Source organism: Artemia franciscana, chromosome 10 (genome assembly GCF_032884065.1).
Source record: "Artemia franciscana chromosome 10, ASM3288406v1, whole genome shotgun sequence".
In the NCBI taxonomy this organism is placed as follows: Eukaryota; Metazoa; Arthropoda; class Branchiopoda; order Anostraca; family Artemiidae; genus Artemia; species Artemia franciscana.
Genome location: NC_088872.1, coordinates 28,901,004 through 28,927,784, shown reverse-complemented (window position 1 = coordinate 28,927,784; position 26,781 = coordinate 28,901,004). Strand labels below are relative to the sequence as shown.

The 26,781-nt window shown below is 33.4% G+C and overlaps 1 protein-coding gene across 1 annotated transcript in view; it reads right to left on the bottom strand.

The window, feature by feature from the left end:
- Nucleotides 1-26,781, bottom strand: part of LOC136032027 (putative fatty acyl-CoA reductase CG5065) — a gene marked incomplete at its 3' end in the record, with an annotated part of 82,337 nt that overhangs the window by 42,457 nt on the left and 13,099 nt on the right. Inside the window, 1 exon segment of the mRNA XM_065712113.1 lies at nucleotides 14,042-14,290. Within this exon segment, the coding sequence (XP_065568185.1) occupies nucleotides 14,042-14,290 (249 nt within the window).

Here is a 26,781-nt window from a genome sequence, read left to right as displayed (position 1 = left end):
CTTCAAGTTTGAATGTTTTGCGTCGAAGTCAGCATCATACAACGTTCCTAAGTCAAGAAAAAGTTACTGGCGGTCACCCTTCCGGTGGAATAGCCTGTATCTTTAAACGGGTCTTAAAACTTACCTTAAAACTGATATTAAGCGATCTTCTGTGAGAAGTGATTCGCTTTTTGAGTGTCTTCCATCTTACTGCGTTGTGCCAAAATCCCACAATTTTTCATATTTAAATTATTCTGGAAGTGCAAGTGATATTCACCATATTAATTGCTCAACTGGTATTATCTCTTCTTCTGCTTCTGTTCATGTTAACGAGCACGATACTGACGACATGCCAATTTCAGCGACATTTACAATGGATATTGATCTATCGGAAACCAATTGCTCGAGAGAAAATTCGAAGTGGTTTGAAAAAAGCAATTGGAGCAAAGCAAAATGCTGCACTATATCTCTACCTTGACAGCCCTTCTTTCTACCATATATGTTCCATATCATCTTCTTCAGTGCCAGGTACCTACGAATGGTAAAGCCGATATTGACTGTTATTATAACCAGCTTGTGATCTTTATGAAAAGGGCAGAAGAAGCTGCCATACATCGGCAACGTATTCGTAAAAGAACACAAAAACCTATCTGGTCAATGGACCCATGTTTAAAGTTGATAAAAAATAAAGCGAAACTGTGGCTCCAGATATGGAATGAATGTGGTCAGCCAAGTTTTGGGTGTGTGGCTGTTCTCAAACGTAAAACTAGAACCAAATATAAACTTTATCTGAAGTCGGCACGTTACCGCGGTATGGACTTCCCTGTGAGTAGGAAAGATTGGCAAAAAGCGATCAATTCTGACAATTTAAATGATGAAACTATGAGAAGTAACTGCCTTAGACCTTCAGCTTGGTATAAACATTATTCTCTAATTTTTTCAGTGATTAACTATTCACTGCATTCTGTATAAACTCGCCTTCTTATCCCCCTCTTTAGTACAATGCTGTCGCAACGCCATATAGTACCCATATCTTTTTCTTCCGTAATTGATGCTGTGACATGTTTAAAATCTGATTCAATAGATAAGGATGGTATTTCTAAGTTGTATCGATTGAATGCAAACCCCTTATATCTCACTTTCAGCTTCTTTTTCAAATGTGTCTATGTACTTCATACGTACCTGAGAGTTTTCTGTGTGGCACTGTTTCGTCAATTTTAAAAAGGGGAAAGTCACCGACTGATTGTTTCTGCTATCGACCTATTACTTTATTTTGTAATATTAGCAAGGTTTTTGAATATATCCTTCTACTTTTTTGACTAAAAATATTATTGAGGGTGAGAACCAATTTTTTTTTCGATATGGAATGGGTTGTCAGAATGCGCATAAGATTCTGTCTTCTTTACTGGCCGATAATTCTTCCCAGGGAAATTGTCTCTAAATTTGTGCTTTGGATCTTTCAAAAGCGTTTGATAGTTTGAATATATCCTTCTACCTTTTTGACTAAAAATATTATTGAGGGTGAGAACCAATTTTTTTTTCGATATGGAATGGGTTGTCAGAATACGCATAAGATTCTGTCTTCTTTACTGGCCGATAATTCTTCCCAGGGAAATTGTCTCTAAATTTTTGCTTTGGATCTTTCAAAAGCGTTTGATAGTTTGGTAAGAGATAAGATAAGATAAGATATTTATTTCGAAAAAATCACTATCACAAGCCCTCAAAGGGCCGAATTCGGACTTCGGAGTCGACTAATAAAACAAACAAAGCAAAAAACACAAAGCTAATAATAATAAATAATCAAATTATGAGTAAAAAAAATAAATAAAAAAATATATAAGTCAGAAAAAAAGGAAAGGGGACAAAAAAAGTATAATAACACAGAAATGAACAAGAAATAAACATATATATCTACAAATTAAAAGGGACACTTAAAAAAGTCCAAAAACTCACAAAAAAAAGAACGAAGCATAAAACACACGAAAAACACATATGAATTAAAAGGGAAACTAAACCAAAACAGCGGGAGGCAAGCAAATTAGTGTAACGACCTAAAGCACCTCACAAAAAAAGGGGGGGGGGGGGAGGAGAAACTAGTTGGCTATTTTATTTATTTTATCTGTGATGAAGGGGACAAAGGTTTTTTCATATCTGGAAGTAACGCAGCGAATGGGAGACAAAACTGGGATAGGCTCAGAAACAGCTCGAGGCTGTCGTGATCTGGATGGTGAGTGACGTTTGGGGAAAATACTTGCCGTCAGAGGGTTCGTTATTGCATTTTTTGAAAAACGGAGGCACAACGACGACCTCCTTCGCTCAAGGGTTTCCAAACTAGTTTTTTTAGGAGCAGAGAGTAAGGCACCTTGCCTTCTTTGAAAATTATTCGCAAGGCTCTTTTTTGGATTGACTCAATTTTGTCTGATTCTTCACGGGAGATGCCAGGGTGCCAAACTGGACAAGCATATTCAAGATGCGGACGGACAAAACACGTGTACAACCTTAAGGAGTGAGAAGGGGGGACGCTATATTTATTTAGGAGCTTAAGGTGGGCGATAGACACATTAGCTTTATGGATAATATCTTTAACGTGGATATCCCACTTTAAATTTGAAGAAATTGTGACTCCAAGTAATTTAACCGAGGATGCATAAATTTCAGGAGGGATAGGATTAAGAAAACAGGGCGAGGATTTGAGGAAACAAATCGGCATTATCATGGACTTAGAGGGGTTTACGGTCATATCTAGGTCCAAAGCCTCACTTCAAATTTCATTGAGAATACTCATAGGGTCACTTAGTAAATTTCTGAAGCAACTTTCAACAATCGTTAGGTCATCAACAAATTTCCAACGGTCAGGAACTTCCTTCGCAAGGCTGTTAACCATGACTGAAAAAAGGAGGGGGCCTAGGAGAGTTCCTTGGGGTATGCCATTGTAGATAGGGAGAGAATTTGAGTAATGGTTCTGGTATTTAACCACCTGTGATCTATTTGTTAAAAAGGAGGCAACCAATTTTACCAGTAAGGGATCGATATTGAACTCGCTTTCTAGTTTCTCAATTAAAATATTGTGGTTAACAAGGTCAAAGGCTTTCTGAAGGTCAATAGAAATTAAGTTTAGCAAGGAATTAGGTTTTTCGAGGATTTTCCCGATGTGGTCAATAAGAGAAACGAGGTAGTGGGAAGTAGAAGTTGATTTTAGGTTTCCAAATTGTTTCAGGTCAGTAAGAGGTAGGATTTTTTCCTTTAGCAAATCTGCAAGGAATCCTTCATACAATTTTGAAAAAATAGGAGTAAGCGTAATAGGTCGAACGCCATCAAAGCCAGGCTTTCCGTTTTTCTTTTTCAAAGGGGTAATAAAACCCTGTTTCCAAATTGTTGGAATTTGCCCAGACTTAGTAATTTCGTTAAACTATGGTCCATAGTCCGCTTCTTTTTTCTTTGTATAATTTTGGGTTCAATCCCTCTGTTATGCTTCTTAGGTTTTGGTATTCAAATTCTTTTCTTCAATGAAGATCTGCACCAGACACTGTTATAACGGTACGAATAAAAGTTAGGCAGGGTGGTGTTCTGTCCCCTACACTTTTAACGAAAAATTGATTGAAGAAAAAACGGGTTTAATTTCTATAAAGCAGTGAACAAAAATAAAATATATAAACTACACTTTAGCTAACAAAAATAAAAATACTCCGAATATTTCGGCCCCACACCCGGGAGCCTTTCTCAGCGAAAAAAAGAAGAAAATTAAAACCAACAATTTAAGAAATTATAAAAAAATGCCACGAAAAATAAAACACAACAAATAAATATAAACAATAAAAGAAATAAGAAACAAACTCACATTATAAAAAAAAACTCCTGCACTGACGGTAATAACTTTAGAATAAAACTAAAGCAATTGTATATAATGAAACTTTCCTCTGCCACATTCGGTGTATAAATGGGAATCTATTAAAAATGAAAATTATAAATACTTCCAACAATACGAAAACAGGTCACCCAACTCCAAATCCAATCAAAATCTTACAGGTTAATGAAACAAAGTTATGAATTATAAATTGAATGAATTTTTTCATTTGCTATTTTAGCTGCCGTCGGTTGACTTCTTACAGTATTGACCTTGCTTTGACTTTCGTTCGCAAGGTTATTACTTGTTTCGGGACAATTGCGCAAATCAATACTCGCTGAAGTTTTTGACTGGTCTTTAATTAAACTATTATAAATTGAATTCATCTTAAAATCCCCTTCATCTCTATTGATACTAATACCCCATTGATAATCTTTTTTATTTCTATAATTTCTCTGAAACTTTGTAAAAGTCTTACAGACTTATTAACAATTTTTGTCTGATCAAATAAAGTACTGTGGTGAGGAAAATTATAAACATGTTCTGCTATAGTGGATTCAAAAGTTTCAGGTTTTTTATTCTGTCTTAGCGAGCAATCTATCGCAATTTTTCGTAAATGGAAAAGCAGTGTGGTCTAAGAAATTACCTACACCTTTAAGATTTGTATTTCTAGTGTGCTGGCTAAGATTGCAGGTACATACCTTGCTGGTCTTGCGGATGTTTCTTATCTTCTATATGCTAACGACTTGTTTCTGGTTAGCCGTTCCAAAAAGAGTCTTTCCCGAATGGTCTCTATAGTTTCTGATGCTTTCTCTGATATTGGCGTTTCACTTAATATAGATAAATGTGAGTTTCTTCCCTATAGCTGTACTACTGCTACTCCCTTTCAGCGTAATAACTTCACTGTCCCTCTTGTTGATTGTATTCGTTGACTTGATATCTCTATTACTAACAATCTTTCGAGCTTATATCAGCGTACTGTTTGTGATATAAGTAAATAGATTCAGATTGGTTTTGCAAAAATCGTTGCAAACAGAGGGAGTATAATAGACGTGCGCTGGCCTAACTTTATTCTACTTTCTGTGATCATTCTGTCCTTTTATCTTCAGGTTTTCCCCCTTCTTAATCATGGTAATTTAGAAGGAATTTGGATAAATTATTTCAAATTTTGCAAATTTCTTCTGTATCTTCCACCTTGGACTAAAACCGGACTCTTGTTAGAAATTTTCAGTTCCTGATATAACTTTGAAGTTGGATATTCTTCACAGAAAACTCTCCAGTACAGCTTCTGCGCGCAAATCCCCTCACCACCGTCTTATCCGTTTTTTCGTTCATTTTGTGTGTGTATTTTTTTTTCTCTGTGTGTTTTTTTTATTTATTCTTACTCCACTATATTTACTTTATGTATCGTGTGGGTGAGAAATAAATTAAATAAATAAAAATATTAGTGATGTCATATTTCTTAGCACATTTCAAAGCGTAAATAAGTCGTTTTTTCCTAGAGAGGTGTTTTATCGTTTTTAGTGTCTAGGACAAAGGCAAAACTACGCAAAAAAATAGAGCTAAGTATAGGAAACGAAGTGTAATAAGTCTATTTACAATGGCGTAATGGGCAGTTTCAAAATACTTAAAAGAAAAATCTGAAAAGTAACAATTGTCTAAAATAAACAAACTGGACCATCAACTGCGACAAGATCAAGAAGAAGACCTAAAAAATGTAAATTTGCGAAAATAGGTGAAAATGATCAACCTAAACCGTCAAATGTGACATAACTAATCAAATCAGAAGGGTTAGAGATCATTGAAACAATATATGAAGTAATGATAAACAAAAATGAAGAGGAAAAAAATTACGGGTTGATTACTTGAGGAAACGAAAATTGACTAAGACTCAAATAAGCAATAAATAAACAATAATGAAGAAATAAGCAATTAAAAGATCCAATGGAGCAAAAATTACATGGAAACATGGTGAATGTGAAAAACAAAGAAATAAGCGGTTGCAAAACATATGACAACGAGGATCAGAACGAATTGAAAATGAAGTTAAAGACATAGGGATATATGATTATAAGATAAGAAGCAGCGAGAAGAAGGAATTAAGTGGTTATAATATAATTGCCAGCGAAAAATACAAGTGACAGTGAAAACTAAGAGTGAAGAACAAAGACGTCTATGGTTAGCAGACACACGAAAGCGAGTATCAGAACGCGTCAAAAATGAAATTGAAAAACAAAGAATTGTTCTGTTAGAAGACAAGTAGCAGTAAGAATCAGAAAGAGGCAAAAGTATAGGCAAAAGTAGAGGAAAAGTATAAAAACTATAGGATTTTTTTGTAATCTAATTCATCTCTTGTAAGAGATATTACGAGACACAAACCACTATGCCGAAAAATTTGTAGAATGCAAGACGTAAAGGATGCTGTAAATCAACCTCCTGTTTTAATAGGACTGTTTTGGAAAGTTCTTACAACTTTTACTAAATCCTAATTCCGGACTATCTTCTTCCTTTTCACATCTTCTTTCTTTCTCTCTTGACCCAAAACCTTTATCTAGGGGGAAACTTTTAGCATGTCAGCCCTCATTATTTCCGTAGTAAAACAAGTTTTGTATATAGCACAAAATTATGTGTTATCAAAAAATCCGACGAGATTCATAGGGGTATACAATTGGAGTTACCAATCCCCCAAGACGCTATTAAGTGCACCTGGTCACGGTGCAATACTATAGTACACCTTCATGATGCGTAATGGTATAGTACACCTGTTTGTTACATGGTAGAGGTATTTTAGATATATGGTGGTGGAGGTTATGTAGATGCAGCCATGGTTGCACTTATTAAAACAGCAAATAAGGCAATTTCACGGCTTTTCAACGTAAATTATCCAATGACTATCACCAAAGGACGAGATGGTACTTAAAAAATGTGTTGGGTTTGTAAGGGGAAAATTTTTAAGGGTAATGCGGAAACGCTGGTCCGTGACCATAATCATTTAAGTTAACCTATTTTATTGAGAGGGAGTAACTTTCGTGGATTGGCACGTAAATCTTGTAATTTACATGTTAAGCAACAATATTTTCCACTGGTTTAAATGCACAATTCCAAGTATAATTTGAGATTCATTAATAGCGTTGGCATGTTGGCAAAAGGTGAAGTTGTAGATGGTGCATGGTTAGATGGGTTTTTTTCATATAACATCATAACAAAATCATCTGAGAAGTTGCTGCTCTAGGTATTCAAACGGAAATTTTTTAAAATGGTAATATGCGCTTGAATAAAAATCATCTTTTAAGATTCATAGTTTTTCCTCCAAATCCTTAAGCCAATTAACTCAAGTACAAAAAACCGAGAATTTTTTTAATTTTTTCCTTCTTAAATAGTGCTTCCCAAATGATAAAATGTATTATTTATTGACGATTGGGGGCAATTATCCATATGAGTACTACAGTTTCACCTCAAGGCTACGTGGGAAAAATTGTCACCCATCAAAGCGCTTTGTGATTTACTTCACGAGCGTCAACGCACCACTGCTGACTATGAATTCGCGAGAACATTTTGGCCAAAGCAGGGCTTACAAAAGTGGAGGGTTATTATAAATTGAACCTGGAAATTGATTTTCTGATGTTGTTGGATATTCTCTGTAAAAACATGGATAATTTTTTTTTAGGAATTTGAATTGGATTTGGGACATACTTTTTCAACTCCTTATCTGGTAGTGGATTTAATGCTTAAAATCAGCAAAAAAGGTCTTATTACCAACTTGGATCAGCACTTGTAGAGAGGTCAATGAAAGGAAGGTATGTTTTTCATGAACTTCGTATCCTGGAAGCCGATGCGACTGAACAAGGCACCGGTGAAAAGTCAAATAATATCTCACTACTTGGTCGTGTATGATTTACAAATGGCTAGACAATTCTTGTGATCCGAGTTTCTCCGACATTTCTATTGTTGAGGAAAACAGACCGCAGGGATGATTTTTCGAAATTGGTGGTGAAATACCAGTGGAACTTTATGACTTGGTAAAGGATTTTGTTTTCCGATTCATAATCAGACCGGTGCCTAGGGAACAACTCAGTCCCTATAATATTTTTTTGTAGAAAATTGGGATGTTCAATAGAGACCTTGAAAACAAAAACTTATTGCCAAGCTTCACCCGAAATGGAATATTGCTATACACCACGTTCTTTTGTGGTGGATGATAAGAAACGGTATCAACGGTGCTGGAAAACATTAAAAAGATTCAAGTTTGCAAGAGGGTGCCTACACATTATAAACTAAAATTTTGACATGGGTGTTTACAGAAACTATCAAAATAGTGTTACAAAAACATGAAAGCTTATGACAATAATTTCGTTCCAAGAGTGAATGACATGGTCATTCGCTCTTTAAAGTTTAAAAGTTATGCAGTTGTAGTCGAAAAAATGCCAGGTCAGCCTTACTGGACAAATTCTAGGCTTGGGCGGACGGTATGAGGGTACAACCAAACGGCCATTACCTAAGTTTCGATCAAGATGTATGCATAAGATAAAGATAGTATCGATGCGGAGAAAATTCAGTAGTTGGCGGGAAGCGGGTGCGTTTTTTCTATTCACAACAATTTTTTTCTCAGTCTCCATACCAGCAGTTTCAAGCTCAATGCTGTATTTTTAATAGTGTTTTTATAGTTTTTTCCGCAAGGTGGACTTATTGTATTTTCAAAACTGTTTAATATTATACTGTTTTATGATTCTTGTCTTGTGGTCGGCCTGGTCTTTGCAATTGGTTTGCCAAGTCGTTTTGCTCTACAGTACTCCTGGCTAAAAAAAACATTACATCGGTTAGCAGAGACTTAACGTCTTCTTGACTACACGTTTGAGGCTCTAGGAATGATTTCAAGGAAAGTGTTTCGAATAATATTAGGTCCTTTGGTAATTAAAAAATTAAGAGTTAGTCAAAATAATATCAAACTGTTCGTTCCACATACAATCATGAATCCATGACATATTGCTTTGGTTTCACATACCTACACCATCTGGCAATTTATCAATGGCAAAATTCCTTCTGAGCTTTCTTAGGATTTTGTAAAAAGTGCTAGTGCAATTGGATCATGGACAAGCTTTCCAGTCAAATTTGAAATTTTAGGACTTTCATCTCTTGTATGTAAAGTCAATGGAGTTCCTCCTTATAGTTTATCCTTTGTTAAATCCTACAGTTTTCAAGAATTGACAACGCAATCTCAAAATTGGGGTTTGCAACTATTTGAAAATGGTATTACCAATGCAATGTTTGCAAAAACTCATTGTATAACTGTATTGGATTAGTCTAGTACTCAAGATTTCTTTATTGTCCAAACGGCCACTATACGTTTAGAATGTACCTTTGGAAAACTGTTGATGGAGAGTATAGCAATGTAACTAAATAGTAACTAAATCAATAGTAACTAAAATAATATAGTTACTAAAAATATAAGTAATAAGTAATAATATATAAGTAAAAATAATATATAAGTATAATAATATATAGGTATATAAGTAATAATATAATAATAAGTAATAACAATAGTAACTAAAAATGGTAACTAAATAAATTTGAGACCTATTGAAAAATTAACCCTGATGGCAGTGTTCTAATAGACTATGCACCGTGAACATTAATCCAATAATCACTGTATTCAAGTTGGATCTGTACATATTCAAACACAAATCCTATTGCATACCCTCGGATTTTCTCGAACATATTCAAAGTTTTAACCATACCCGTATTATTGTTAATAGTAGTCTATCAACTGTAAAGACGGGACGTTGGCTATCTGTATTTCAAACAGGTAAAAATATTGAATTTTTCAATCCTATTGCCCTACCGTATACATTCTACATGACTCTCATAAAAAATCTTTGTTGAGCAAAGTGGAAAATCTATTATTGAAAATCGGACACAAGTACAATATATAAAAACGAAAAACTGTGGTTTTCATACGCTATTATATTTTATTTTTTTGATGTCGTGGATATACTTACGGTGAATTTCACAGTGTTTATCTACACAATCCTCAATTGAACGACTTTCTGGTTGAAAAAATCCTTTCCTACTTGTATAACATACATTTCAACGCCCTAAGATTGGGAGGATTTAATATTTCTCTGGATTTCTTATGAAGAAACTTGTGTTTACAAAAAAATCCTTCATTCTATAGGTTTCTTCTTTCATGTTTGGGCATAAATCAGTAGCAATAAATGGTGGCATTTCATCAGGATTCAGCTTGTACTCATCTTGACATGCAAAGTCCTGGTCAGACTTTCTACATTACAATCCAACTTTATTTTTATTATATCTCCCTTTAAAGTCAATAGTACCATTTTATTTCATTTTATGAAATTCATGTGTTTCAATTTGCTTATTTGAAGCATGGTCTTACACAAGTGTCTCATATGAAAAATCATTTTATGTATTAGCCAAATAAAAGTCTGAAGGCTTATAATCATAGTAGCTAGTATCTCCACAGCAATGTCGTAAAAGCCAAACTTTCTTATTATCCCAGCAATTGAAGTGTAACCAGGGTTCTTCCTCCTAAAACAATTTAAAACCACGACGCATACCAATCTTTTAAAAATAAACTAAAATCACGTTTAAAGTTTTTCCCAGTCATACCAGTGTAATTATTTTCCCATTGATCGTACTTATCATAAAGGCAATTGGAGCATAGGAAATCAATAGTTCGAGAGTAACAAACATCTTCAAGACAAAAAACACAGTCTTTAATTCGCAGAGCATATCCTCTATGCAATCTACCTGGATTGCATAATCTGCACATTTCATTATAGTCATCAACAACACTACAATTCTCATAGGATAACCAGCCACCCACGGTATACAAACATAATAGACATGTGTAAAACATTTATTAGTGTTGACGGTCTAACTTCAGAAAAGACACTGGCTTGTGATTGATAAAATGAAAGTTTGTAGGAGGAGGATTAATCATGGAACGTTAAAAACCCTGTTAATACAGGATTTTTTTTTAATTTCAACTAATTTGTTGCTTGAATTTAAATAGAGCTCAAAAGTAAATGAACAATATCATTTTGTTTTGTTTCTATTAGTATGGCAATAAAATGAGTAAAGCGTCTGGCTCACGATGTAAAAGTTTTATTCAATAGTCGAAAGATAAAAAATCATTTCTCTTTACGTTATTAAGCTTCTTTGAAACAAATGTTTTCATTTGAACTGATAACTCTTGAAATCATCATTTAGAATCAAATATTTTTCCAAAGTCTCTAGATTCCTTATGTTTTTGTTTCTCAAACCCAAACTCTTTTAATCTTGACACTCTTACTGCCGATTATAGACTAGCAAAGAATGAAGATTCTTTCTCGCTATTAAAATATCGAAGAAGAAATAGTCACAAACCCATTCTTTCTTTACACATTGAATCTGATCAATGTCTTCAATATATTTCACTACCGCATTTAATCTGTCGTGTAACCGTTTTATATGTATTAAATTCACTTTTGCTGCAAAAAATAACTTTTCTTCCAACTTTGCGCAATGATATTACATATCTTGCAAAAATCCCGTCCCATTCTTGGGTTAGGCGACAGTCCCTACTGTTTAGGCGACATACCGCAATGTTTACTGCTAGGTAAGGTACTCTAGGTTTCATATGGCCATTGCTAGGACCTTCATGTTCCAATAGATTAAAAGCATCCATTGCAAAGAATATTCCAAGAATAATATCCTCTATGTAAACATGCTGAACTGTGTTTCAATACTGAGGTAAATGAACCGTTAGATCTAACAAGTCAAATATCGTGGACCTTCAAAACCTGTTTTCGCTGGATTATAAAGGTCTAACGGAACAGAAACAAGTCAAGTGAGATTACGTCATCTTCTCAAGTAAATGTTGGACCAAAATAATTTTTTTTACAACTGGCAGTTACCCACTTGAATAGCAGACCCTCAGCTCTAACAAGTCACGCAAGACTACATAACAAGCATCTGCATGTTGATGAAAACATTAGTATAAGTAAAAAACAATTCCTATTATTTAACATACAGGTGTACTATGCGATTACGTGACATACAGGTGTACTATACGATTAGGTAACATACAGGTGTACTAGAGTATTAAGTAAGACCGAGTTGCATGTAATAACGTCTTGAGGGGCTCATAGCTCCAATAGTATACCCCCTGAGGCTGTCGTTAGATTGATGGCACACTACTAACCTGGGCCCTTTTTTAGTTTTGGGCATACATAATATCGAATGAGACAGTGTTAGCTAAAAGCAGTTCCTGTGTATGCTTTATTGAAGAGCTGGTGGGCATTCACCAGCTGGTGTGTTCCTGCTGAAGTCAGCAGTAATATATTCTGATGGAGTAAGTTCTCTTTAATTGAGCAGGCAGAAAAACTCTAAGGGAAGTCAGAAAAATGTGTTTTTTGTACAAAACTCATGTTTACTATCATTAATTTTCTGAGATTTTGGACTTCTAATATCAAATATATCTTCTTAGTTCCGAGAAAAAACATTTCGAGTTTTGAGAACACAATGAATCTGAATGCCTCCCATTTAACCACATTTCATTAGGAGTTGATTTATTTTGCAATTTATTTAAATTTTATTTTTAAGTGTTTGGATTTATTCAATTATTAAAATTCAACCTTAGTACTGTGTCTGAATTTTACTGAATTCTTTTTGTGATTTTAACTGTTTTGCTTAGGTCAATTGTCCTTCTATCTTTTTTGGCTATGCTCTGTCTTTTGTTTCTGTGTAAAGAATTTTCAAGTAAATATATTAACCATACGAGTAAAATATTTTCTTTTATAGGCCTTCCTAGCAGAAGGATGCTGATGAATGTCATTTAAGTTGTATTTTGATTTGAAGTTCACGGGACTTGAATTTTATCACTTCCAAACAAAAGTCTTTTATTTATATAAAACAGCACACGGCACAATACTTTTTCGGTTTATTTGTAGAGGCGGGCCTTAAGGACTTAGCCAATGGTCTATCTAAACTGAAATTTGTTTGCCGTTGTGAATATAAATCTTATCTTAAAAATAGGCTATCTAAATACAAGTAAAACTCCCGAAGGCCCCACAGAATGGTGTCAAACTTGTAACCCACAGGCCGCAGTAGCAGAGCAGTACATTTAACTATATATAACAGTAGCAGATACATAGTTTGACATGTTCTGTATAAAGACTATTTCTTTGCATACTTTGTATGCACAGAACGTGCTCACACACTTTCAGGAGTTGCGGTTGAAGTACATTTTGCGGAAGAAGGATGAAAGTTTGCCAATTTTTTTCCATTTTGTTCACCAATGAATGGCTATACTAAAAGCAGGTAACTACCAAGTAGGGGAGGAGGAGGTCATATAGAAGGGTTTAAGGGTAATCAGAACTTCTTGGATGGGTGTAAAGAGGGAGGCTATGAAGAAGAGATTCAAACAGGCTCTAACAAAAATGTGATTGTATCTAGCCTTCTAAGGCTATACTGAGATAAAGACTTAAATGGCTACAACATATTTTGCGGATGAAAGATGACAAATTGCCAACGGTCATCCATTTTGGCCACCAAACTAGGGCTCAACAAAAAGCAAGTTTTTCCCAATTGGGGCAGGATGAGGTCGTACAAAAGCATTTAAGGATAATCAGAACTCCTTGGAAGGATGTAAAGAGGGAGACTTTGAGGTAGATATTCAAAATGTAGGCTGTACAAAAAATGTTGTTGTATCTCACTTTCTAAGGCTATGGCTTTCCATCACGTTACTCGAATTAAATACAAAAGGGCAGAGATAATTTAAGATTCTACAGGACTACAACATGAAATTGTTTTGAAAAAATTTACTTTCCCAGCTAAAATAATTTTTAACACCTGTGCAACATGAAGATAAAAACGAATTTTATTTGGTAAACTACTGAAATGAGTGAGTATGTTTTAGCGTTTGGGAGCTTCAAACATTGAATATTGCGGGAAAAAAGATTTGTAAGCAATAGTGTTGCACTGCAACACAATGTTGGTGGAATAATATATTTACGATCCTGATTATGCATTTACAAGCCGGTGCACCATAAGAAAAATAAAAATGTTTTAAATTTAAACGAATGGTGGAGCCAGCTATGGGGGATTAACTCACTAATAAAACATTTCTTTAATGTAATTTCTTAACCCGAAAATTAATTAATATTAGAGGCTTCCGTATTTACACTAATAACTAGAAGGTACTACACGCCCCCTTACCTCCAAATTTGCCAAATTCTTACAAACTGCAAGCATTCGCTTTACTCCTTTAACGTTCAACTCAACAGCCCTCTTCAGCGGTTCATCAAAGCGAACTGTGGCAGCGCAATGAAATGCAACCGATACTGTGTCAGACATCATTTGCAAGTCCTGGGGAGATATTCCGAGTTCATCCCTGGATATATCTCCAGAAACTGGAATAACTTTGCTGAAAAATTCTGGATGATTTTGTCGAATATTGTCAAAGGCCTGAAAAATACACGATGTAATAAAATTCCTGTAAAGTATTATTCGTTAAATAGATAACATCATCCATCGTAGAATCGTATGTAAATATTTAAAAAAGAAATTTGATATATTGAACCTTTACACCCCAAAAACAAAATTAAGCAGATAAACATGTAACATGCATAGTTTTTGTATATATATATATATATATATATATATATATATATATATATATATATATATATATATATATATATATATATATATATATATATATATATATATATATATATATATATATATATATATATACATATATATATATATATATATATATATATATATATATATATATATATATATATATATATATATTGAGGAAATACATAAATGTTTATTATATATATAATATTGAGGAAATGGCATCACCTATAAATTCATTGCCTCCCTTCATATTGTGTAGATATTTATCGTAATCAGAATAAAGCATAAGTTTAACTGTAGAATATAGAGCGAAGGGCCTATGAGCATGGAAAATAACTTGTTTAATCCAGCTGAAGAAAGATTACGATTGCAATAAAAAAGACAAAATACAAACACTTTTGTATTTTGTATGACAATGTAAGATGATGGTATTGCTGATTTTGAACGGCCAAAAGTAGCAGGCTGGTTATCTTCCTTTATCCTGAGCCCAAGTAATTCCAAATCTGGATTTCAATGATATTAATTTAAGTAATCGAAGTTTGTTTTTATTGTTGTAAATAAACATTTATCTATCAATCTATCTATTTTAATGCGGTAACAGTATCAGTTTTGAAACAGCTTTCAAAATGAGCAAATGATTTTCAAAATCCATGTAAGTTATTAGAATTTTTGAAGTTCTCTACGCTATAGTTCACGGTAAAAAATACAGGATCATAAGACTGGAACAATCTATCTCTTTCATAGTCAATAAGATTACATCTGAAGCTAATGTATTTGCTAAGACACATGATGTTTTGGTATAATTTCCATTTCAATTCTCTCTCCATTATACTTAACAGTAAATCAAATGTATTCTCTTTATATTGTCCACCTTGTGACACACACTATTGAAACTTAGCTTGGAATTCCTACAGCTCTTAGTTATTTAAGATATATTTTTAATTATAGGACGATGTTTGAGACATCAAAGTAAACTCTTTATGTTCTAAAAAAACTAAAAAAATTCGTATACAGTTTAAGCAATGATATAACAGCTCTATGAGGAAAGTGATATATTCCCAAACGTAGTTAACTGCTCCATGTTACTGAAGATATATCTAAACTACGGGGCACCGTTTGAGACATGAAGGAATTCATATACTGGTTGTGTAACCTATTTTGTTGGGATCAATAAGCTACTATTCTTTCGCAATTTCGAAACAAGTTTTTTTAACCTTGAGCATACACACAAAAGTTTGACGAAGCACTTCTCTACTTAGATACTACATCAATAGTTTTCAATATAATTGGACAATGTGACACTGAATTTATATGTTTAAAAAATTCTTCTTGTGGTGTTATATTCGTACGTCCATTTTTGTTATTGTCTGTGGAACATGAAGAAATTGACTGTTAACACTTGAAAGTTAACTAAAATATTTTTGAATATGATAAAAGCTTTTGGAGTACTACATTACGCCACATAAGCCAGCTGGGAGTTCATGACCGAGTGATTACACTATATAATAAAACTGGCAAAGAACTGAGTACTGTTCAGGAAACATTCCGAGAGATATGCAATTATTTCGGACTTGACGCACTGTACGTAAAGGGTAGCGTGTCCACAGACAAAGTTCTGATTAAAAGCTCTAACCCCCAAACTTCCACTTTTAGATTTAGAAGAGTTTAACTGTCATAAATTTGGAGGGACTCATTATCGTCCCGAAGACGAGGCTAAACTCTTCGCGCAGTCGACACCAAGGGACTTACCTGATCGTGATAAGTGCAGGCGACACGGTAAAACAAAAGCATGCTATATCAAAGGAACCCCCATTTTTAGTGGTTTAATAAAGGACTCTAACTATTATTTTTATGTAAATATATGTGTTTTTTGAACAAATCTTTTGAATATGTTTAGACATTAAGTACCTTTAAGCAAAATCCGTGTTTATTTTTTAAAGTAAGTAAAACCCTACTCTAGGTGTATCCCTCCCAATTCCACCAGGAGTCTGCGATGGATGAAAACAAACTCAGTGTATTTTCATTTTAGTTACTGACTGAAATTCTGACTGAATACGAACATATATGTCTGATCATAATATGTGCATCCAACACAGCAAAAGTATGATATATCATAGGAACCCCTTTTTGTGGATATATAATAGTGAATTTTAAGCAATAAAGATGTTTAAGCTGAAACTGTCTTTATTTTTTAGTCTTATTACCGAACCAATCTCACTGGTAGTTTCAAAGAAAGCTGTAATGGATGAAAATGCTAAATTATAAATATCTTTTTACTGTGATTGTAGCATCTGTAAAGACTGTTATCATGATTTCACTAATTCTTATGAATGTAATGCAATCAATTTAGAGTAGTTAGATCTTAGAGTAAATGAATCGGGAAAGGATGATAAAATATATCGAATGAAACGAAATCAACTAGAATGGAGAGAAGCTCTCCATCTTCTTTTTTTAAATCATATCTTCTTTTTTCACGTAGCAATTTACTTTTCAATTTTCATTAAAGCTAGGTTAAGGAGTATGTTTAAGCAATAATACAGAATACTTCTTACGAACAAAAAATTATTATCACAAAACGAGAATACGTAGACTTCATTTCAAATTTTCTATGCAATATTGGAAACGTTGGATTTACTAGTGTAGGCCCTACTCTAAAAATAAACTAAACGTAACAAAATAATGCACAAAACATTTCCATTGAAATAACGGCATGTAGAATATCATCATAAAAATAAAAATGAATGCTTTGAACCCATTCCATAAAATTCTTCATTATTTTTTCTCTTGACATGACACTTATCCCATTTAGGTATCATATACGAGTTATAACATGGTTTCAAAAAAATGCATCTAACATTTCACCATTAGTATTATTGGAATTCATTGAGTATACCTGTCTGTATACAATCAATGATAGTAATAATGTTCGCATGCGCTTTGCTTATTCTTTTTTCATCAATTCTTCTTAATATCCCGTTGTTATATTGTCTGCCAATGTTATTTTTATTTTGTTTCCGACTTCAATGTCAAATATAACATTATTATTACGTATTTTGCAGTTTTGGCGCATAAACAAAACATATGTTATAATGTTGCTTATCTCACACAGTTCAAATATTTGTTTTTGTCAGCATTTAACGCAACGAAAACTTTATCAAGTGCACACAATTTCTTGAAGTATATCATCTTAGCTTTTTTCAAAAAATAGGTATGTCTTTATCCTTCGAGTGCAAAATTAATAAGGATAAAAACGTACAATATATTAACTGCTTTGGATGACCAACCATAGAATACTACGGAGTCAGCAACATAGGAAAAACTTTCAATGAGATTTGAATTTAAAATTCTAGATGGCGACGGGTTTTCACTACCTCAAGTGCTGCCATCTTTTCAGCTATAGTTATATATGGTAACATAACTTAATTTTAATCTAGAGTATATTAAGTGAACTGCTATCCAGTTAGGTTCGTTTAAATTCTTAGTGTGGGGACCACAAGCAATAATAGAGATATTATTGGAAATGTATGTGTGCGTTGTTATAATTTTCAGAGATTAAATTCCTTTGGAGCATCGAACAAATTCAAATCTTATGATGGTGGATATGCAAGAGTAGCATTCTTGAGAAGTTAATGTTCAAAGATAATGCAAGCCTTAAGCTAATAGTTGATGATGAAGGTCAACTTCTTGATCATGGTTCTGGTAACACGTTACCCGTTGGTGGATCTTATCGCCTCCTTTCTGGTATTAGAATTCAAATAAAAGCAAAGGGAAAAAGAAACGCCTACTGCAGCACTAATGTCGCATAGCATATCTTGTCCAAGTGCTAAAACTACAAACTAAATAAAAACAATGTAATAATAGAGAGTGAAATTGAAATTAAAATAAAAATGGCATTGGCAGACAATATAAAAACAGGTATTAAGATGAAATGAAAAGCGCAGGTGAACATTATTACTATCATTGATTGCTTACCAACAGATATATTCAATGAATTCCAATAGTACCAATGATGGAATGTTTGATTCGATTGTACATAGAACCAAGTTAAAACTCGTTTATGACTACAAAATGAAAGAAATGTCATGTCAAGAGAAAACGTGATGAAGCATTAAATGGAATGGATTCAAAGCATTCATTTTTATATATATGATGATAATATACATGTCTTTATTTCAATAAAAAAATACGCATTACTTTGTAATTTTTCATTATTTCTAGAATACACTAGTAACTTTAATGTTTATTATGATGCATAGACAATTGGAAATGATGTTTTCGTATTTGCGTTATATAATAATTTTTGTGTTTCGGTAGAATTATTTTAAATCATTGCTTAAACATACTCTTTAACCTAGCTGTAATGAAAATCTAAGGGCAAAACACTATGAAAAAAAGAAAATTGATTACATATATAAAAGCAAAAATAGTCTCATAATCGTCATTAGTACCGAAATTCGGCATGGATTAACGATTGGTAGTTCTTCCAGAACGATGATAAATTCTTGTGTGCTCTATTTCTTTTATATAAATCTTCTCTGTAATTTCTCAAGTAATATGAAGAGTTGCTGTAGGGGGATACTGCTTTTCTTGATATTTTATTTTCTCTTCATTATCCCTTTCTAGTATGCTATACCTCCTTTTCCAAGGATATAGTTGTGTTTTTGATCATTCATAGAGCAGTAAGAGACCCTCCTTCTTCCACTAGTTCTTCACTTGACTTATCTAAAAGTGAGCTTCTGTCCATTCTAGTTGATTTCATTTCATTCAATATTTTTCTCCTCTCCTCCTGATTCACCTCATAGATTCCACTATCCTTATGTTCTAAATTGATTGCAGTAAATTCATAAGAACTGGTAAAATCATGATAACTGCCTTTACAGATGCTACAATAACAGTAAAAAGATATTTCTAATTTAATATTTTCATCCCACCAGTGACACCAGTGGTTTTGGTAAGAGAACTAAAAAAGAAAGACAGTTTAAGCTGAAAACAGTTCAAACAGTTCGTGGTAACGAACTGTAAGTAAGCAGCCATCCGGCTCAATAGTAACCGAAACCCTAAAATACGGATGTTTTATACCAATAGATCCATCCAAAAATTAGATTTTTATGCTGATTTCAAATATTTAAGTTTTATCAAGTTAGTCATCATAGTAAGTTTTATACAATATCGCGGGAGGTCTGATTTGTATGAAAATTAAAAGTTCTAGGGCCCTTTTTAAGTGAACAAAAATAGAGGGCAACTAGGCCCCCTAAGACACTCATAATTCTGCAAAGTCATCCGATCAAAATTTTGAGATAGCCCTTTTCTTCAGTATTGTCAAAAACATGTTAACTATGTCATTGAGGATGACATAATCCCCCGCAGTTCCAGGGTAAGACCTGTAATTTATGAACTTTGCCCAGTGTTTACATATAGCATTGGCTATTGGGAAGTATACAGACGTTTTCACGAGTATTTTTCTGAAAGTCGGGGGGGGGGTGTCGGGGCTACGTGGGAAGATCGTTCCGTGGAGGAATTTTTCATGGGGGAAGAGACATTTCTATGAAGGGGTCACCGGATTTCCCAGTAAAATTAAATATATATATGTATATATATATATATATATATATATATATATATATATATATATATATATATATATATATATATATATATATATATATATATATATATATATATATATATGTATAAAACAAATTTTTTCAACAGAAAGTAAGGATTAACATTAACACTTAAAACGAATGAAAATTATTACGTATATGAGGGGGTTCACCCCTAGTCAATCCCTCGTTCTTTACGCTAAAGTTTTATTAGTACTTTCATAAGAGCTATTTATTCTAATTAAACGAGCTTTGTGATTAAAAGGTGATTCTTAAAGAATATACTAAAAAAAAATAAGGGAACATAGATGTTAGTTACGTAAGATGTTCTTTACGTACGTTTCATTACATAGAGCTCGTAAGTTAGATATATTTATTACTAATAAAAACGTTCGTAACTAAAATTAGGAGTTCTAGTGCTTTTTTTAAGCAATAAAAAATGGAGGGCCACCAGGTCCCCTCCACCTCCTATTTTTTCTCAAAATCGTCACACCAAAATTTCGGAAAATCAATTTAAAAAAAAGTAAATTAGTATGTAAATTTCGTTTGAATTGTTCACGTACGGTTAACCAAAATCGAAACCTGAATTAGCTCAAAAACGTTCAGAAATTATGTAAAGGAACAAGTTTTTTTACTGAAAGTAAGAAGCTACGTTAAAACTTAAAACGAACAGAAATTATTCCGTATATGAAAGGGGTTGTCAGCTCCTCAACACCTTGCTCTTTACGATAAAATTTTATTCTTTCTTACACCTCTGTTTTTTAAAACAGTAAGAAACTCTGATTTATTGTTAACCATAATGTAGATGGAATTGCAACGGCAATTTTTACAAGAACATCACGTGTCATAGCAAATACAATTGCTTCATATGTAATCTTAATGACTATAAAAGAGATAGATTGTTCCATTCTTATGATTCAGTGGTTAAATAATAAATCTTTGACGTAAACTATAGCGTTGCGAACTTCAAAAACTTAATACCTTAGACGGATAAGGTTGAATTTCAGCTACCATGACCATCATTTTACGTTTATACATTAAAACCGTAAATAAACTTTTAAAACGTAAACTATAGCGTAAATACAACATGTGAACTTCAAAAATTTAATACCTAAGATGAATAAAACTGAATTATAGCTATCAGAACAGTCGTATTACGTTTATACATTAAAATGGATTCTACAATCTGACAATTCAGTAACCAAAAACCCTCTACATTTACTTTGTCCTCCGGGTGGAGGTAAAATAAGGCTGTGGCAAGTCGCACTTGGCACGTGACATGCAATTACAAACAACGATTTCTACTAAGCTTCAAAATTTTTGTTTTCTTTTTAAGCTTTTTAATTGTTTTAATCCCAATTGCTAAAATACATGCAAATATTTTTTTAATCATCTCTTCATACAGCTGACCATTCAAAATAATTAATTATTGAAACTACTCCAAAAGAAAACCGTTGGGAATATCTACCCCCAGTTTAACACATCTAAGGCCTTCAGATTGACAAATACATTAAAAAGTTTAAACCATAACTTGTCTAAACGTATTCAGTTATATATATATATATATATATATATATATATATATATATATATATATATATATATATATATACATATATATATATATATATATATATATATATATATATATATATATATATATATATATATATATATATATATATATGCCTTGTATTGGATCTGATTGCTATGGATGGCTGCTAGACCCTCATATCTGCATGCAAATGAGATTCTCATGGAAGTATGCAAAAGGGATGTACCCTCTGTAGTATAAACAATCTGGTTGCTAGGTAAGGTTCCTGACCAGATCTGATTGCTATGTAAACCAGTTATGTAAATTTTGCTAGCTAGATTATTCTAATGAGGCGTGCGTACGACTGCAAACATGGATAGTAACCGGTTATTCTAATGGACTTACCGCAGTTTTGCATACAACCATACTACTTATATATATATATATATATATATATATATATATATATATATATATATATATATATATATATAGCCTATATATCCCCTTATTAGAATTGTATAAAAATGATGTGAGTTGATTTGTTAATAGATGAGTCTATCTATTATCCGCCCACGCGGTAGTAGATTTAAGGGCAGTAGATTTAAGGAAAATAGTCATACAACTTTTAGTTTTCCAAGTGCTTGGTTAAATGGTACGGATAAACGGCGGGAGTAAGTGTGCCTCTCTTATTGGACCAAAACTTAATTTTCATCTTTTAGCAAGCCAAGTCTACCTTGAGTCTCATTCAAGTTGACCAAGAATTTAAACTTTTGAAAAGAAAATATTTCTCCATCAAAGAATAAGTATTTCGTCAGATGTTTTAGTTCATCATTACCCATTCACTATTCCAACCTCTCTCCTGGAGAGCCAACAGACGATCGTCTTAGTAGGGTACTATAAAAAGAAGGTTATTCTTTCTTGGAGAGATAGTTTAATAGTTAATATTTGGAGACTAGAAAATTAATAGTGAAAAATATACTACATGTGTCCACTATATTTATATAAATTCTACAGGTGATAATTCTTTGAGATATACAGTATTTTAGATATATGTGACGAAAAGTACAGATTTTGCAATCCTTTTTAACTAAACACAGGATATACAGTTCAAAATTATATTTTTAACTGCTGTATTGAAGAATTTTGTGACTCTCACTGTAGAAGATTCCTATGCTTTAATGGTCACTACAATAACTGAGATCAGTTGGAAAATAACTATTCAGGTTTGATTGGGAAAAACAATAAACGAGATTTTAGTTTATTTTTAAGAAACTAGTATTGTAGTGGTTTTATATTGTTTTGGGAAGAAGAACGGAGTGTTTGTTTAAATTGTTGGAACAATAAGAGAATATGGTTACTACGTCATCATTTTGAAAACAATGGATATTATGATTATAAGGCTACTGATGAAGTTGAGATTTTTGTATGTGATAATGTGTTAGGCCCCCTCCTTGCGCCCTTTTTCCCCCAGACGCATCAGGTATAAATTTTGAGATAACTATTTTGTTGAAAATGTTTGAAAGGTCAGATAAAAATGAAACTCTGGTGTCAACAAAACCCCCCAGGACCCGGGAACAATCGTTCTAGGTCATGCCCTGGGGACATATATGGTTTTTATCGAAGGGATGCTCGTATAAACTTCAGAGACAGCTCATTTGATTGGAAATATAAAGTTCTGGCTCACTTTTTAAGAGTCAAAAGAGATCCAAGGGAAACAAGCTCCCAAAACCTTTTTGAGATAGACATTTTTTTTCTAATTAGTTCAAATATCAGATAACAAAACCTCCTGTGTCAAAACAACCCCCAAGGACCCGGGGACAGGCGTCGTAAACTATGCCCTGGGGGTATATATGCCTCTTATGGAAAGGATGTTCGTGTAAACTTCAGATAGGGCTGGTTTGATTGGAAACTGAAAGTTCTAGTTCACTTTTTAAGGGTCATAAGTGAGCGGAGGGCAATTAGCCTCCTCCTCCAACGCAATTTTCCCCCAAATGCATCACCTAAAAATTTTGAGATAGAATCCTTATAAAAAATAGTTCAAAAAGTCAGATAACAATTTCAACAATTTATACATACTTCAAAGGTCAGATTTGCACTTAACTGGAAAAAAAACTAACAAACAAATTACCGTGGATTGTCAGTTAAATTGACATATACCGGCATTTCTTCGTTAAGGTTCTGGTAATTTTTATTTATGAAAGTAAAAAAGGTGAAAACATTTAAAACGTATTCTGTTTTCACTAAATCGCAAATCGTGTTCTGGTCCTGAAATGGGAAAGGGGTTATCAGCCCGACTCATGTTAGTTTTTGCTTGTTTTGAGTTAGACTCGGCCATTTCTTTAATTTCTGTCCGTTTTGAGTTTCATTTATTTAATTATAGTGACTTGTGGTAGTTTTACGCTTACAAGATTATTTGAATCTATTTTTGCTCATTCTTGGCTTAATGGAACTCTTCAATTTTCTTTGAAAAACTTGTCTTTTGGAAAAAGGTTTTTAAAATAATTTCTGTTCGTTTTTTATTGACAACGTCTTTTTTACGGAAAGAATATTGCATATATTTTTAGTTTTTTTCTATAAGGATCCACAGTACGGGTTTCTATTTGTATGTTGCAGAAATTATTTCAACAATTTTTAATCCTGTCACAAGCAGTACTTCTTAATTTATTTTATAGGTTCTTAAGTTAAACTAAAAATAAAACTTAGTATCATTCCCAAAAGAGTCTATCTATGCTCTTTGACCACTTGGATACACTTGCAATTTTTCATTTACTTAAATTGTAAAAGCAGAAGTGGTAATAGTAGTATCCCCAAACGTTTCAAATTAATATCCCCAGTCGTTCTCGATGTATTGCTGATGAGTCTTATTGGCAACCATTTAAGACAGTGCCTTTTGATTTATTTTTAAAGAAACATTTAGCCTTAAAGCATAAAGGGCCAATTGTATATTTGTGGGGGGTTGACATACCTAATATCCCTAAAGATATAATTGCTGGACCGTTCGACTATGCTGAACAAAATGGCTGTCTCAAAGTTTTGACTGGTTGCGTTTGGAAAATAAATGGGCTTGAGAGAAGGGCAGCATGTCCTCCAATCTTTTGGTACTCTTAAAAAGGGCACCAGCCACTCACGCTGTAATTGGAGTGCAAGGACGAGAACTTCTCTCTTCATATATCTAGTAAAAAGTAAAAATAGTGGAAGTGAAACCAAGTAAAAAGGGAAAGTATCTAGTAAAAAGTGAAGCAAAATGAAAACATTTTAAATATATGTTATTGTCAGTAAAGTGCAGATTATGTTCTGGTCTTGAGAAGGCATGGGGGTTGCCCACCCTACTCATGTTAATCTTTGCTTGTTTTGAGTTTGACTCGGTTATTTATTGTATGATCTAAATAAACCAGAAATGTTTATAATGTTTTAATTTTTTAACTGTAATAAATTAAAATTATTAAAGCTTTGAGGAATATATATATCAGTATATTTATGCTAAACTGACAATCCATATCCATTTTTCCAGTAAAGTGCAAATTATGTCCTTGTCTTGAGAAGGTATGGGGACTATCAAAGACACAGTTTCCAGACCTTTCAACTAAACTCAACAAAATGGCATTCCCAAAATTTTGATTAGATGTGTTTTAGGAATTGGTGAGCATGATTGAGGGTGCATATTTCCCTCTAATCTCTAATGACTAATAAAAATTGCACTAGTGCTTTCAGTTTCCAATTGAATGAGCCTTTTCGAAGTTTCTACGACAACAAATGCCATCTCGAAATTTCTATATGGGAAAATACGAGGTTTGGAGGTGGGAGGGTTATCCACTCTCCAATCGTTCTGAATCTTAACATGGCTACTAGAACTTCTGATTATCAATCCAGCAAGCCCCCTCCGAAGTTTATACAATCACCCTTTCTTTAGAAACCTTATACGTCCCTAGGGCATAACTGACCTTGCCCTGAGGGCTGTCGGGGGTGCTAATCCTCAAAGACATAATTTCCAAACCTTTCAATTACGCTGAACAAAATGGATATCTAAAAATTTGGATTGAATGTGCTTGGAGAAATGGTGGGCGTTTGAGGAGGGTTAGTTACCCTCCAATCACTTTCGACTATTAAAAGGGCACTAGCCCTTTCAATTTCCAATTAAGTGAGCTCTTTTCGAAGTTTCTAAGACAACAAAACCCCATTTCAAAATTTTTAATCAGATGTATTTCGGGAAGATATGAGGTGTGGGGGGGATATTCATCCTCTGATCACTCTGAATTTTTCAAATAGGCACTAGAACTTTTGAATACCAATCTAATGATCCCCCTATGAAGTTTGTATTATCCCTTTTCTATATATACCTTATACGATCCAGGGCATAACTTACAATCCTTGCCCTGAGAGCTGTAGGGGGGTTGTTATTCTCAATGAAATAATTCCCAAGCCATTCAACTACGTTGAACAAATTGCTATCTCAAAAGTGTTGATTGGATGTTTTGGAAGAATAGTGGGCATGGAAGGGGATTACTTGTCATCCAATCACTTCCGACTATTAGAAAGAGTATTTTCGATCGAATGAGTTCAATTCAAAATTCTACACCAACAAATAGCTTTCACAAAATTTATGTCAGAAGCATTCCAGGAAAACATGAGGTAGGGGGCATCCATCCTTTCATCCCTCTGAATCTAAAAAGGGCACTAGAACATCTGATTTCCAATCAAAGGAGCCCCTTCCAAAGTTTATACGTGTTTTTACGAGTTTTATGATCCCAGGACACAAATTATAACCCTTGTCTTGGAGACTGTTGGGAGGGGGAGGGGTAGTTAAGAACTTCTTTCCTCCAGGACATGACTTAAAACCCTTTCTCTGAGGGCTATGGGGCTGTCATTCTCAAAGACAAAATTTGACCTTTCAATTATATTCAACAAAATGGCTATCTCAAAATGTTGATTGGATGTGTTTTGGGAAATGGTTGGCTTGGGAGATTAGTTGCCCTTTTTTAAGGTTCTGAGACATCTCCTTCGACACAAAGTGCCCTGGTCTAAATAAGAAAAATGATTATAATAATCATAAGAATTATTATTATAATAATAATAACAACAACAACAACAACAACAACAAAAACAAAAACAACAACAACAACAATAACAACAAAAACAACAACAACAACAACAACAACAACAACAACAAC